Consider the following 16,396-nt stretch of genomic DNA (forward strand, 5'->3'; position numbering starts at 1 on the left):
TATCATCATGACTTTGTTTTGCAAGGCAACAGTCCTCTGAGAAAGATCAAGACTGTTCTTTTGTTGCATCTAGTGCCCGTTTGCCTAGGTCTCCACACTGCCTTTGATATTCCCTCACTTATACAACCTAGCAATTGTTTGTCTACTTTGTTCACTTAGAGCCTGATCCTGTATCACTGAAGTCAACAGGCTCTTTGCCATAGACTTCCACGGATATAGGATCAAGTCTTTATAGAACAGTATATTAATGAGGTATTTATAAAGAATCTCAAATAATGAAGAAAAACAAACAAACCAGTTCCCAGGCCTAATATATGAAGAAATATTTAGGGATAGTAATCTACAGGAGATCAGGCTCCAAATACATGGAGCTACTTGCCCTCTGATGCAACAACAGAACAGAATTTTCATGTGTCCCATACGGCAGTGCCCTTGTTAAAATGGAATCAATATTTGAAAATTCTCAAAGGTCTAAAAAATGAATCTCTTCACAGCCTATGCAGTGATGGAATTACAGGAATTAGCAGCATAGGCTTGTGGAGACCCTGTATCAGATAGACAGACACTAGGTTTTTTGGACTGGTTTTGAGAAAACCCCAAAAATATAGTCTCTCCCCCTGTCAAAGGGTATGTCTTTACTTCACAGTTCACCCAGTTTATTATGCAGATGTTTCCCCAAACCTCCTCCTATCCACACACAAAAACTTCTGACCCCAGTTTAGTGATGCTTTCACTCCAAGATAACTAGCCCATCCTGGAATAAAGCCTAAAGCCCAGGTGCTGCTTTCGCACATGCACTTTGCAGCGTAAATCACTTGAGCACTAGTAGCTCTCCAATGCCTTCTCACAATTAACTGGAAAGAATCAGAGTGACTCAACTTTACTGCAGCACAAAGAACCACGGGATATGCCCCCACAGGTCATAGTGACACACGCAGGGAGCACAGCACTAGCAAGGACACAATAACTCCGGTACAGCTTTGCAGTGTGGCTGCTCACACCCAGGCTAGGCTAACGTGGGTGCAGATCACTCATGTTAACTCTGTAACGAAGACATACTGAAAATGGCTTCTATGCGCTTTTGTGAACACAAAGAATAGATTCAGCTAATCAAGAAACCAGGAAAAGTGCGATGTGACATTGGCCATGTGAGAAATACCACCAGCCAACCCAGCTGGAATCTCAACATGCATCGCAAAAAGCTTGAAAATATCAGGTTTTTTTGTAGAGCCCCATACAGTGCAAATAATTCATGTGCAGAGATCACAGGAGAGCTGGAGCATTAACAACAACAAAAATTTTAAAAAATGGTGTGTGAAAGAGAATGATTTGAGTACTTTCACTTTGAGTTAGGCTTTTATAGTTCTGACTCAGATTGCTGCTTGACTCTCAGTCCATTTTTTCCAGAGTGAGTTTAGTGACCATGTAACTGCTCTAGAAGAAGGGCAGACCTGGAGACTCAAATTATCCACTGACCAGGTACACCAAAGGCAGCAATATTTTCCCCCAAACCTCTCTGCCAGTGTTTCATCCTGAATCAGGGTAGGGGTGAGAAAGCAGCTTAGTCTCCATGGCTATTCTGTTCTTACTCTTTTTTCTGAGGCTTCCCACATGAGTGCCCTGTTGCTCCAGTGATATCTGACATCTGACATCTTGAAAACGGACTAAGACCACCAATTTATTTCATATAGGATAGTGAACATCCAACAGATGCTAACTTCCAATCATGATTGATCCTAGGTGGCCTAGAGGTAAAAACTTCTATGCTCCACAACCCTGACCCATCTGATTTTTCCACGATAAACAAGAAAGCACACAGAGCATCAATGGGATATTTACATTAAATTAGGTTGTCAGCTCTATCTTGAGATATAATACATCCCTCGTCATCATCTCAAATACAATCTAGGCACCAGATAAACTTAATGTTGAGATTTAGTTAATGCACAGTGCTAGACCCATATTGCTCTTTTATAGAAACGGTGACCAATTTTCATACTGTAATATCCTATGACTTGGAATGGCCCAATGCTACTCTAATGTGGTGCTGCTTCAGAGGTTTAGTTATACATGTATAACCTCAGAGGTTATGTGTGTACGTACACACCCAACAAATAAAAAGACCTAGCTCTTATCTAGTGCTTTTCATCAGTAGATCCTAAAGCACTGTGCAAAGGAGGTGGGTATCATTAACCCCATTTTACAGATGGGGAAACTGGGGCACAGAACGGTGAAATGACTTGCTCAAGGTCACCCAGCAGGCCTGTGACAGAGCCAGGAACAGAATTCAGGTCGTCTGAGTTTTAGTCTAGTGCTGAATTCACCAGGCAACACTGCCATAGTATATATACACATATCACCAAATATATGAAGGAGATTGACAAGCTATATTTAGTGACAAAGACAAGGTGGGTGAGGTAAATCAGTGATGTGTGCAAGAACATCTCTTCACCAAACAGCCTAGATGCAATTAGAAGACTACTTACCCCAGCTGGGGAGTCATAAAACTGAATCACAGAGGAAATTCTGGGCTAGAGCTATGCTGCCTGAGCAGTTCTGCTTGCTAAGTAAAAGTGGAAGATGAACACAAATTTAGAAAATTTTATCACATTATACTCACATCCCCACCACAACATGCTATAGGTTTAAATGTATTTGCATAAGTCTTCCACTGGTTTTGTGCAATAGCCTAATAGTAGCACATCATGAGTATTATGAGGGGTGAGATCGGAGTTTGATTTACTTTTGGTCTCTTGATTTCCAAGCCAGCATGTAACAGGAGAATCATGGATGTAATTCTTACAAGTCTCTGGAAGAGAGGTTTGGCAAACCCTTTTTTGTTTTTATAAGCAGTGGGCTACACTTAATACTTTTACAGCACAGGATCTTGTGATGGGTGGACAATATTCCTGCTGAGCAAGAATGAGTCCTGATCCACAGCCTGTTGAATTAAATGGAAAGACTGTCAGGACTCTGGTCGTTGGAAAAGGTTGGCAAGAGGTAGAATACAAAAGGAAGAATTTTAAAGTCCTAAGATAAACACCCCACTACTCTGTCACAGCCCGCAAATTCTATACTGGCCCTTGGGGCTACCCAGACCCTGCTGTAAAGAAGAATTGAGAGAATAATTCATTTTTCAGTTTGGAGGCTGAACAAGAAAAATAGAACAAAAAAGATCGGTTTGGTTTGAAGCAAAATTGAGTATTTTCCCTCACCAAAATGGGGGAAAAAAAAAAAAAGACATTTCTTAACTTTTTCCAGGTGTACTGTGAAGGGACAAATACATGTAGCAGCCCAGAGACAGTATGGGGCTTAGGGAACCATCAGGATGAAGAAAGCTCAATCAATCTCCCCTCCCACCTGCATAAGGGAAAGACTTTGAATTGTGCCTAGCATTTTAAATGCTTTTTTATTGTGGAAATAAATAACAAAACAAAACTAATCACACACACACACGTACAAACGTGGAAAAGAAGTTAGCCATTTATCCAGAGCTGTACCCGGTTGAGGACAAAAATTTCATTCGCATCTTACATCTAAAAAGAATACATTTGAGAACTTAAAGCTAGCTATCAGAGTAATTCTGACTCAGTCATATCATCCTTAATATCAAGAAAACTGCTTGTGTCTCTACATTCACTGCTGCATGTAGCCACGTCATTTGTTCTTTTCAATTCTAATGGTTAACTACGTGCCTGGATAAAGATCATATCACTTTCTCCCATATGTTCATGTATGGTCAAGTTGTAAAAATGTCAACTGCAGATAGGCTTCTTCAAAAAATTATTTTCACATTTTTCTCTAAGCACTTGGCTTTAACACCCAAACTGTTAAGAAACTATAGGGTTAAATGGCCCTTTGATGCTCTTTATTTACACATTTTTGCCTAATCTTTGCCAATTTTTCCAATTAAATTATGTTGTTCTAACTTGGAGACAGAATGTAATGACATCCAGTCCCTCTTTTCTTTTATAAACAGCTGTGCAAATCAATGAGCCAGGATTAACTAAAGCTTACTTTAGTTACACAGCACATTGCTTCCTCTTCATATGGTTATTCTGGAGTGCCACTACTGTATCCAATAAAGCAAGCTGAATTTTATAAAGAGAGAGTTCTGGACAAACAACTAGCAAGCTAGTGTGAAATCACCTTGTGGCAGGATTGGTGCTATCGGGCAAATCCTGTGCCTGTGAGGAAAGCCAGAATGGACATACGAGACATGGAAACTCTGAAACTAGCAGTAAAGTCTCAAGGACAACTTCACAACCAAGCTTCTGCTGAACATTGGAAGGAAACAGAGACCGGGGGCAGGTCATCTATAATTGAAAATGGTCATAGCTCCATTGAAGTCTGGGGTTATGTGATTATGAGATGGGAGGGCACACTGCTTCTTCCTCTTGGCCATCCTGGCACACCATTTGCCAGCTCTTGGCTCCCTGTAAGTGGTTTTCTATGTAAGTGGAATATGGGACTCAGAGAAATTAACATAGTCACAGGTCTTTGGGGGCTGTTCTCTATGTTTCTCAGTGCATTAACTGTCTCTAAATGATTAATTTTATCTCTAATGCACATGATGCTATTCAGTGTAATTTTAACATGTCAACCATGCTTGTGTCATAGGTATGATTACTGAAACTATGAAATACACCATAAGCAATTGTAAACAAGGGGCTTTATAGAGAGGATTTACAGCCAGATCCCAGCACAGAGCCATATTCTGAATGGAAATGAATCCAAGAGTCTAGGGGTTAAATCACATGCTTCTTCCCCATGGGTGGCCATTTTGGACATGAGAATCCTGCTTGGCTACATCTTCTGTGGAGGAAAGAGCCATATAAAGAAATAGATTTATGTATTGTATTAGGGATGGATGCAGTGTCTCAGATAAAATGAAAACTGCCACATCCCAAAACAAACCATTTTATATATTTGAAAAGGTTAGTTAACATTTCCTGCTATTATTTATCACTCTATGTGCCTCAGTGCTTCATTCCCTTATGCTTCATTCCCTTCTATCTATATAATTTGATAGAGAATAGGATCTTTCTCCAGAACTTTTAACCCTATCTGCAGCAGGAATAAATTTGTAGTGGTGATTAAATGCTACATGTTGTTTAAAAAAATATATACAAAAGCAATATCCTCTATTTAATTCTGTAGAAGAAACTATATTATTCTCTTAAATTCCATAGGGTTCTACAGGAATCTGATATAATACTATTTAATTTCTACAAAACCTTTGATTTCACTCTCTGATATTAGGACCTTTGTATTACAGGTTGATCCAACCAAGACCAGATGTGAAACTGACAAAATACCATGACAAAGGCTTTACATGGGGAATTTCCAACCCAACTGAAAGCAGGAAGAACCAGGAATCTTGCAAGAAAACCTGTTTTTGCATGAATTTCCAGTCTAATTTTGCAGCCTTAAGAGGTTCTGATAGTTTTAATTAATATCAGTGGCCAGATCCTGAGCTGTGCAGCTCTTCTAGAGTGCAGCTCCAGTGAAGTCAATGAAGCTGTACAAGATTACAGCACATGGGTATTTGGCCCTCATGAGATTCTTGGTTGAATGTTTTGAACTTCAACTCCACTAATTCACGTCTGTTCTACCGTACATATGTCTATGCAATACACTCTATTACACATAAATAACCAGCCTATCTGGTAGATTAAATCTATAGTTTGACATAAAAAAAAATAACCCTTTTTCACCCCCAATATTTTTCATTTGAAAAGAATAAATATTGTAAATGACTTCCAACGTAATTCACTTTACTTCATTAAGCTTTGCAAATTCAGAAGTACAAAGAAAAACAATAGAAATTTACCACAGTTGTTTTGAAAACATTGCTGGAAGATCCAGCCTAAATTCACAGAAGTTAAGTAAGATCCATTCAAAAATGACATCCAAACAAATGCAGAGTCTTTCAACTTGGATGCCTAAGGTCTCTAGGTAAAATGTTTTGAAATAATCCTTTTTCCTTCTTGAGAAGAGGGCTTCACAGTGCAAAGTAGATGATGGGGGTTAAAATGTGTGTGTATTGAGACTAATAGAGAAATCACTTCAACTTTCGCTCTATATTGTTCCAGCCAAAACATCTGCCTGTCACCCCATAAATGTCACTATATTTCTGTTCCCTTTATGACAAAGGAGTGGAGCTTTTAAGGCACATTTAATAGCCAGCAGCTGTTTGGCTGTCAAATGCCACATCTGGAGAAGCAGTGTGCTGCTAACGTGAACAGAAACAATTGCTCTTTAATACGTTTGCTTAATTTTCAGAATTGTACAAATCATAACAATGAGAGATGCATGTTCTTGATAGAAACACATCTAAAAAGATCCCAATAATTAACTGAAGCCACACCTATAATCCATTGCATTTTGCTTGAGTAAGCCTATCAGCCTGGTGGCATTTAGAAATATACAATATCACATACAGTCCTTACATTAGCCTTATAGCATATGTGTGAAAGAAGAGGAAAAAAGACTACTGCCAATACATGTCAAGTGCTAAGGGGCTTGGCCCCATTATGTTCTGCTTTTCCCTTTTCTCAGGGTTCCTTTTCTCTTGAATCTCTGTAGTGACATATAGCTCCTGCCTACCTCTATATCATATCACCTGCAGATAGGACAATAAAATGTCTCCTTTGTTTGCTTGACATAGTTGCCTGAATAACGCAGAAAGAGCCTGATCCAACATTCCTGTTGAGCAAGAATGAGACTGGATCCAGTGAACCACACTGGACTTTGGAACAGTCAGAGCGAGAATTATGAACGCTACCCATATGGGAAAAAGTGAACACTCACCCAGAACCATGACTCAGCAATTTTTTATCTGCATGTTGATTAGTGGTTGAAAGAGGGTCGACATTTTGCCATGCAAATCAATGATTACTCAGTTGACCGGAAAGCTCAACCAAATGGAACCCTCAAACAGCATGCAAGTTTCGGAATCGGCAAATTATGGGCTCCTTAAAAATCCAAATGCAGAAAGCTAATGAGAGGGGAGGGGGCAGGAGACCGTGAAAATGGAAGTGAAACCGGAGACAGTAAAAGAGATACAGAAATTCAAAGCAGACCAAGAATTACTTCCTTTTCAAACAAGTGTGGCACGATTGACCCATTTGCAGAAACCAATTTGCACCAGTAAAACATAGGTATTCTCTCGGACATCACAGCCACAGGAGTAACTCCTGAACACTCTATTATCAGTAGGGTAGCTGAAAACATAGGTGGAATAACCTGTCATTTCACTCGGCATCTTTCTAGAAGATGTTGTGTTCTCACTGCTGGGTGGGGCTGCGATGGCCCGAGAGAGAGAGAGAGAGCGCGCGTGAGCATGTGCTCACACACATATATATGTATACACATTCCTATCAAAAGATCAACTTTGGTACTTGCATTTCAGCAGTCTTACCAGCCATCAGAAGAAGTATGGCTGGATCTTTATAATTAATCCTGATGGGCAAGGAATGCACAAAGTGTGATCTCTTCTTATATGCCACCCAAGCAGGAAGAATCAAGGGAAAGAAATGAAATGGTTATGTGGGACAAGGAAAGGAGGAGTCCATAGTACAATACAGTAAGAATATAAAATCGCTTTCTGATAGGCTAGAAATCTATGTTTGAAAGCACAAAAATAGCATTCTGAAAGCCTCAAAAATGCTCAGACACTACCCAACTGCTCTTAAAATTGCCGCTCTACCTGTGCTCAACTGTCTGAACGTTTAAATTAATTGCCTGCATAATTCTGAAAGCACCCAACTGGGAGTTGACAGCTTTCTTTTTTCAACTTGATAACGCCAGTTGGCATTCTCTCTTTTTCTGAATTAGCATAATAAATGAAATAAGAAACACACAATGAATATTTATTCTCCCTTTTACATGTTAGGTCACTCCAAGACCATATTTAGATTTATTACCAGCTTTAACCCTTATTGGTGCCTTCTGAACAGTGCTCCAGCACCTCAGCTAGTGTAAATTGGTGTAGCTCCATGGAAGTAAGTGTGATTATGCTGCTTTACACCAACGAATGATCTAGCCCAAAATGTCTTGGTCTGTTTTTCCCATATGAACCAGACAAGTTCAGATTTAGCCATCTCTAATATAAATAAAATACAACAAAGAAGAGACAATTTAGAGTTAGTCTAGGAAATTTAGAGTGGTTGGTAAAGGGAAGTTTGGCAATGCAATACACTCTTTCACCTTATGCTACCAATTCAAATCCAGCTCAGTAGTGGCTGGTCAAGTTATTATATTTCAGTGCCTGCACAAGACAAGTTGGAATCTTGTTGGTCAGGATTTCACATCACAGGACCACCACCACATACGGCCATTAACTGGCTTCTTGTCTCAAAAGGAGTGCCATCATCAGCATATGTCATGGAAGTTGAACTCCTTTCAGATCCATAGAAGTAGTTCTTCCAGGTCACAGTTGAGCTACATTAGCAGGAAGATATGGGCAAGCTTGGAATTTGGCTGCCCGTGCTGTAGCTACATTTTGGATAAACAGCGAACTCCCATTTCCAGGGATATCCAACCCAGCAATTCACAAGGATTAAAGTCACTAAGGAGAAAAATGCCTTTTTATTTTTTTTTTAAATCTTCTCAGAAATCCAACCAACAATTAGCTTTTGAGTGTTGTCTCCTTGCATTCTCTCTCCGACAAAGATAGCATACTCGGTTCTTTTTAAAGCCACTTTTAATTTGTTAACCTCTAGCTAGAGAGATACATTTGTCAAAAGTTTAACATGTTGATTAGGTATTACAGGAATCACTGGAACATGCAGCATGGTTCTTTATGGCACTTTATAGCTGTACTGGCAAATCTAGGAACTTTAGGAGCCGCTACTCACCCTGTTTTACACCGAGCAGAGTCAGATGGGGGAGGGGAGGAGGGAAATACTTGAGTCCAACCTGCACTATAAGCTCTGCCATTAGTAGAGCTGCAATTGCAGTCAGTTATAAATCTTTCCCTCTAGTGTGAGCAAGGTCTATATGTAACCTCAGCAATTTAACCTATTTCTGTTGATCAAATTTGCAGATATGGTTTTTCTGAGGGATGGCTGGAAGTTAGGAATGAGAGCTATGGAGATGGATAAATTCCAACTTTGGGGAACACAGATTAGCATACAAAATTTTGATTGAACAACCAGAGAAAGAGTGGTGTTCAGTTCTATGGCATGGAAAGTGCTGTTTATAAGTAAGTTTTCAGTATTTACAGAATGTGTCTGCTGCCTTAAAAAGGAGAAATTTTCTGTGATGAATTAATTAATACCTTTCATTCTCAGCAGATTCATTGGTGCACAGCTCTAGAGCATTCTCTGCATCTTCCCTCTTCTTTTTGAGCAGTCCACAATGAATCTGTCAGAAATGGAAGGAAAAAAGTTACACTGAGGAAAAGAACAGTTGGAAAGATACTTTTCAGCACTTGGTTCTCTATCTTGGCTCCTTTTCCTCTATCATTAGCTGCAGCTGGCTGGTGGACTGTAAGACCACCATAGTTTATGCAGAAATGTGGACCCTAAATACAGATATTCTATGCAGAGACATAAGGATGACACTACCTCCAACCCATGCCCCACCCCCAACTCCCCGCGCCATAAATAGCACCAGATTTGGTGGTGAGAGGGGGCAGTAGCAGAGCTCCAGCAATCCCAGGCCTCCCTCAAGGATCCAAATATTATCTCATGTGTTTAGAGCTGAGTCCAAGCACAAAGCAGTGTTTGTGCCCTGAGCAGGAGAACTGAATTTGACACACTGAAGATATATTTGGAGATTATTTGTATTCTTTAATAAGACAAGTGGAAGTAATTTAGAACATCAAACTATGACCTAAATCACTCATTAAGGGTCTCTAGAAATGCAGTAATGTTTGACAGAGTTACTCTAAAAAAGTACTACAGAAGTTTACACAGAATGACAGTCTATAGGTTTATTGAACCATTCTACAGAATTCTGTTTCAGGACTAGAAATCCCTAGTAAATTCCATAGCATAGTTCAAAAACTATTTTCTATTATATTCTATAGGAATTGTTCCTTGTGACAGAACTCTGAATGCAGGATGGTGGCAGGAGTGGAAGAGTGGCTTGTGAGAGATTCTTTCTCAAGGACCAAGTCTGCTCCCCTCAGGCTTCTAAATGAATAGGGGTTGCATGTCTGGGCAAGGTGGCTCAGAGGAGAGGAGTTGGGCAATCACAGGATAGAGAGAGTCGACAGTTCCTGCCTTCACTGGTGCTGAACAAGTGCAGTTCCAACAGGAGATGTGTAGGAGATACAAGGATGGGGCAGCCTCCTTATACTCTTCCCTTTCCCTGCGTATGGGTCAGCCACCATATGGCTGTGTGTCTCCAATGTGCAAAAGCAGAAAAAAAGAAACTAAATGGAGTGGAACCCAAGAAAAACCTTCTCAAGCAAAGATTCCATCAAGAACAACAACCACTACTACCTGGGGGGAAAATTACATTTAAATAGATGCAGCCAAAGAACTAAAAAAACCTCAACAAACATACATTTATTAAGTCTCACAACACCCGTATGAAGTATTATTCCCATTACACACATGGGGAAACTAAGACACTAAACTGTTAAGAGCCTGATCCCATGCCCATTGAAATTCATGAGATTCTTTCTATTGATGGCATTGTGTGTTGGCTCAGGTTCCATGCCCTGTGGGGAGTCACTGGTTCATCCAGGAATGAAACCCAGAAATCCTCATTCTCACTACTTTGATCTAACTACTGGAGAACAATTGCATCACTGTAATTGCTGCTCTTAGAACACTAGCTTTATCTCCACCTACCTATTGTGACTTATGTGATTTCAGAATATCAAATGGAAGGATAACAGTGTGAACAATGAAATAAAGTGGGAAGTCATCACGACCAAAAAAAGATTGTTAGAAACCAAATGAGTTTTTAATTAGCGGTAACTATATGTATTAGTAACATCAACAAATTCAAACCACAGCAAAACATTTAATAGACACCTGTGCACACAAAAATCTTAAAATAAAAGGTTACCAGGGTAAGATCTGAGGTGTTCGGCTTTTTTTCCCTTAAATTCCCATATCCTCAGGCACTTCACACATTTTAAATGCATCTGGTAATCACTAATTACAAGCATCCCATTAGAAAAGAATGGCAATTCAGTTTCAGGTGAAACTTGATTCCAGCTTCCCCGAGTTTTACAAATGTCTTTAATTGTAACAAAAATGTGTTGAAATGCTTAAAGTTGTAGTAGTTTGACTTCAATGGGAGCTGTGGGTGCTCAGTATCTCTGAAAATTAGGCCACTTAAGTAGGTGCCTGAATTTAGGTTAAGGTGCCTAATTTTAGATATCAAGATTGAAAATTTGGACCCAGATGTAACAAAAACAAAAATCCACGAAATTAAAGAAACTTGGCCTTAGTGGTTCAAGGAAAGAAAATCCAGAGTTCAGATTGCCACTCCAACTCTAATTCATCCTGCTGGACCTAGGTATGGCATGTTGAGCTGAGACTACTGCCATGTTGTGTATTATGGCATGTGTCAAAATATCTAGACATAATGGGCCAAATATAGATGGTACCTGTTAAATTCATTCAACCTCATTACATTTACTTATTGACGTGTAAAGGAGTCAAAGTGGATGTACTCTAGATACTGAGGAACTGGGAAATAAAGTTTGACACCTTTTTATACATGTCTGTTAGCTGTTTCACAGACTCAGTGAGCCAAATTCAGAATGATGTGTATGAGAGATGTGTTCTACATTACACATTGGTGAGTGCACCAAAGCCACACATGTGGAGGGCATTCTGGAAGGAGGTAAACGTTAAACCAACTTCAACTCTTCGGTATCGGGGGATGTTGTAGAGAGTAGCACTGGCAGCCTTATTTTTCAGATCTTCAGTTTCTGGATACAGCAAGTGAGAAGCTATTTTAAGTCATCATTTCAAGGAAATTGCCACATTGAGTCTCATTCACACAAACAGCCCAACAGAGTGCTAAGTTCGAATCTAAATGATTAAGCCAATTATGACAAATATGTTTATGGTATTTGTGCACGGTACTAATATTTTTCTAGTAATAACTGATTTTTACAGCACAATATCATTTATTTACAGGGCTTTTCATTATTAATTGTGAAAATTAAACTTAAGATACTGGAGAAATCAGCTACTTTAAATAAAAAAAAAGTCATGGAGTCTCTGAAGGATATGGGTTTGTAATGTTCAGGTAGAAAACTACTGAGAGTTACAGAAAGTGTCTCGCTATTTCCAGGGCTTTTAAAGACAACAATAGAGTTACAATGATGAATTTGACACATATTTATAAAGTGTAGAGCCAGTTAAAAGAAAAAAATTCCCATAAATTAGCATTTTTCAATTTTTTCCAGAATTTCTCACATACAAAAAAAATCTATTTTTCCAATAAATGACCAAAAATATTTCAGTTTTTGAAAGATGTTTTCAGAAAAAAAAAAACAGTTTTTCCTTGTTTTAATTATTGAAAAAGCTAGAAAATTGACCAAACATGAGAATTTTTCTCAAAAGATTTCATTTTGGTTAAAGAGGCATTTTGCATTGAAAAGATACTGACAAAATTTGACCATCTCTAATAAATTGTCATTCAGAAAGTTGAATGACACTAGCCAGCCCTGTATTCATCAAGTTAAGAAGCCCAGAAAAGTTCTTATATTGTTAGCAAGTTTCTATATTATGTAAATTAATTCCTATGAAGTTTTCATTTTATTTCCTTCAGACAAAATACTGCTCTGCAACAATCCATTAAAAATGGTATTGTTTAGTGTGCCATAGTGGTAAAATCTAGAAATTGGATTAGGAATGTGCAGTGCAATTTTAGAAGATCAGAAATGTTAGTTCTTCCTTCTTACTCTTTCCGCCACCAAATTTCTATGTATGTGCATCTTTCTAATGCAAATCCTGCATTTGTATGCATTTGCCCCTACTGCATACACATAAAAGTCACAAGAACAGAAACAGGTAATCATACAGAAATGAAAGCCACAGGGCTTTCAGGCTTATGGGAATAGAAGCTCTTTGTCTCTCTCTCTCTGTAGGTAAATGAGATAATTGTGGGGGGAATGAATTTGCATATGCTGCTTTATGGCTTCTCCTGTGGGCAAAAAGGGAAAACAGAGGGTGCTCCCTATCTGCTGACAGATATAACTTGCATACAACTTAGAAGAGTTTCAAAAGGTGCTGAGAGCTATACCATTTGAGGTTTCCCCATATTCCAAACTCATATACTCCATTAAATGTGCTGTGTAACTATGGATATGTGAAAGAATGTGCGTGTGTGAGAATTCATGGGGGTTATTCAGTGCGGGGAGAGTGGGCCACTCTGATCTAGAATTTAGTAGGCATAAATTGCCTACTGACTGAGTTGGGATGGGACTGTATTTGTGAATGCAATTAGTGAGGCTTCTCCTGAGATGCCCAGTTTGGAGTGGGTGGGCTCTAACCAACAGGCAACTTATTCTGGTTTCTAAATCAATTTGGCTATGACCCTAGGTTACCAAGACCCCTGCACATGTTTGTGAGGGGAAAAATATTGAGGGGCCACTTCGATTTAAATGGGCTTAGTTTGAGTACAGCTCTTGGTGGGGGCTCAAGGCAAACAAATTTTAACAAGGGACTCTGGATACCACACTGAATCTAGCCTACCAGAAGAGTCTGATCCCCAATAGAAAGGTTACAGAAATATAATGCTTGCAGTAAGTGTCTGTACCAGCAGCGACACAAGGGGTGATACGTCACATTATTAAGACAGGGAGGTTTTTTCTTTTTTAAAGCAGATGTTTCCAGACTAATTTATTAATGCTAGAGTTAACATAAAATGCAACGATAGATCAACGATACTCCAGCTTTTCCAAACTACATACCATGTGACGATAGAGATTCTCTCATAGGACACATTCTACCCAAACACCCTCAAACCATTTCTTTTCCCAAATGTTTTATTCTGCAGATCACCAGAGGTTTACAGTTTATAGCAGTTTGAGAGCCACTGCCTTAAACTATGTATTCTCATCATTAAACAGGTAGTTGTTATTGTAAAGATCAGGCAACCCACCATTGCAAAAAAAGACAGGAGAAACTGTACTCTTCCTCTCAGTCACCTAGCTGTTTAACTCAGTTACCAAGTTAAGGAAGTTAATATGAAATTACCATCATGTTTGACCAACAAAACTGAGAAAAAGCACGGGGTAATAGAAGGGACATTGTGGCTTTTTTTAGGGAGAAAATATGTGAGTGAGTGAAACTTGAATATAAGGTTACCAAATTATGCAAAATGTATTAACTCAGAAAGAAGCTATTCAGTGTCACACATTTTTCAGCCTAGACACAGGTGTTAAACAACACAGATTCATATAATGATGAGATAAGAGAGACACATGTCTAAGTAGTACACATATTACAACACAGCCCCAAACTTAGTGGAACTCTTGTAGTCACGAATGCCATTGGTAAACAAGCCTGTAGGTCATGGTAAGTGTAAGTGGTGTGTGGGTGTTCTGTGGGAGGAGTTGGAGGAGAGGGAGGAAGAGATAGGCTGTTACTGTAAATGTGATCAAAATATAAAAGCAATAGAGTAGAGCGTATTGTGAGAAAAAAGTTCTAAGCTACACATACCGAAACTAATTGATGGGGAAATAAAGCCTTCAAGACTCTTTCCCCGTCATGTTTCAGGGGAAGTCATATTTTAAAGACTAATACTTCAGTGATCTATTTCCATCTAGAAAGTCATTTCCAGGTTTGGCTTTTTCATCACAGTAATATTTCCACAAGTGTTTTACAAGACTAGCCTTGAACTAGCCATTAGTGTCTGTCTGCTTTTATATCAGCCTCTCTTCACTGAAGACTCAGCATAGTCATTTAAATGCAGTAGAAAGATCACACCGAAATGCACACAAACTACCAAATCTTGGGACTCTTCTGGATCTGCTTTTGTTTCTTCCTGATCCAGTGCTCAAAATGCTATATTATGTAGAGTCCTTGATTAACATTTTAAAACTTGAGGTCAAGATTTTCAGAAGTGAATAGTGATTATAGACACCTGAACATTTTGTTACCCAACTTGATACATGTAAAAAGATATTTGATACACTTCCTGTATGGTTTAAGAGTAGCAGCCGTGTTAGTCTGTATCCACAAAAAGAAAAGGAGCACTTGTGGCACCTTAGAGACTAACAAATTTATTTGAGCATAAACTTTTGTGAGCTACAGGTGAAGTGAGCTGTAGCTCACAAAAGCTTATGCTCAAATAAATTTGTTAGTCTCTAAGGTGCCACAAGTCCTCCTTTTCTTTTTCCCGAATGGTGTTAAGGTACTGGAATAAAATTTAACTGATCTTACTATTAATCTTATATAGAGTATGATTCTTTATCATTTGTTATGGTAACAGTGCATTGAAAGATGTACAAGAAAAAAAAACAAAATACAAAAATCCCTCCTTGAAGATCCTGCAATCACAGAGCACTTGAATCTAAAAGCGAATAGATGAGCTGTTTAGAGAGACACAAATCTTTTCAACAGACCATGCAGAAAAGAAACCCACTTGTTTAGACACCAGACAGAAGGTTAATTAAAGCCCCAATCCTGCAGTCCCCACTATGGAATAGTGTGGAAGGATTATAGCACATAGGATGAGGAGCAGAAGCTGCGGTTTTGTACTATACAAGTCCTTTGATTCTAATCCAGCAAAAGGAAATGCACTAATCCTCTCAACACTCGCACAGATACCCATAGGGCAGTGCTTCTCAAGCTATCTGATGTGGGGGACTGGCATTTTTTTTTCCAATGTGCATGCAGACTGGCAGCCGATGGCTCGCGGACCAGCACTGGTCCGCAGACCACCACTTTGAGTAGCACTGCACTAGGGTAACCAGATGTCTTGATTTTATAGGGACAGTCCTCGTATTGGGGCTGTGTCTTGTATAGGTACCTATTACATCGCACTCCCTGTCCCGATTTTTCACACGATTTCTGGGCATCCTAACCCACTGAAGGCACTGGGGTTTGGATGGACACAAGGAGGCCACTGCATGGTTTTCTTTGCAGGATTGGGGCCTTTAAGCCCAGTAGTAGGTTGTCTGGGAATGTTTAATAATGGAACTTAAAGCTTGCATTTATTCAGCATTTACTCTTAATACTGTTATATACTTTGTCCAGGTAGCATTATCGGTGTAACTATATTTTAAAATCAAAGAACCTCATTAGAAATAGACTATAATAAAGGGGGGGGGACCAAACTGGAGTTTTAGGCACATACATAATTAGTTTAAAAATTGAATTAATTTAGCTGATTTGTTTTTCATTTGTTTCACATCTGAGCTCTCAAGAGTAGAGGTGGGCGAAATTATTCAGGGAAAACTTCTTTTGGC

At 39.0% G+C, this 16,396-nt stretch overlaps 1 protein-coding gene across 1 annotated transcript in view; it reads right to left on the reverse strand.

The window, feature by feature from the left end:
* The window catches only part of TNIP3 (TNFAIP3 interacting protein 3), a 97,766-nt gene that overhangs the window by 59,132 nt on the left and 22,238 nt on the right, over positions 1 to 16,396 (reverse strand). The window contains exon 2 of the mRNA XM_073341025.1: positions 9,284 to 9,369. Coding sequence (XP_073197126.1) covers positions 9,284 to 9,305 — 22 coding nt within the window. The 5' untranslated portion in view covers positions 9,306 to 9,369. The remainder of the gene's footprint in view (positions 1 to 9,283; positions 9,370 to 16,396) is intronic.

The sequence above is a fragment of the Lepidochelys kempii genome, chromosome 4 (genome assembly GCF_965140265.1).
Source record: "Lepidochelys kempii isolate rLepKem1 chromosome 4, rLepKem1.hap2, whole genome shotgun sequence".
Classification (NCBI taxonomy): Eukaryota; Metazoa; Chordata; order Testudines; family Cheloniidae; genus Lepidochelys; species Lepidochelys kempii.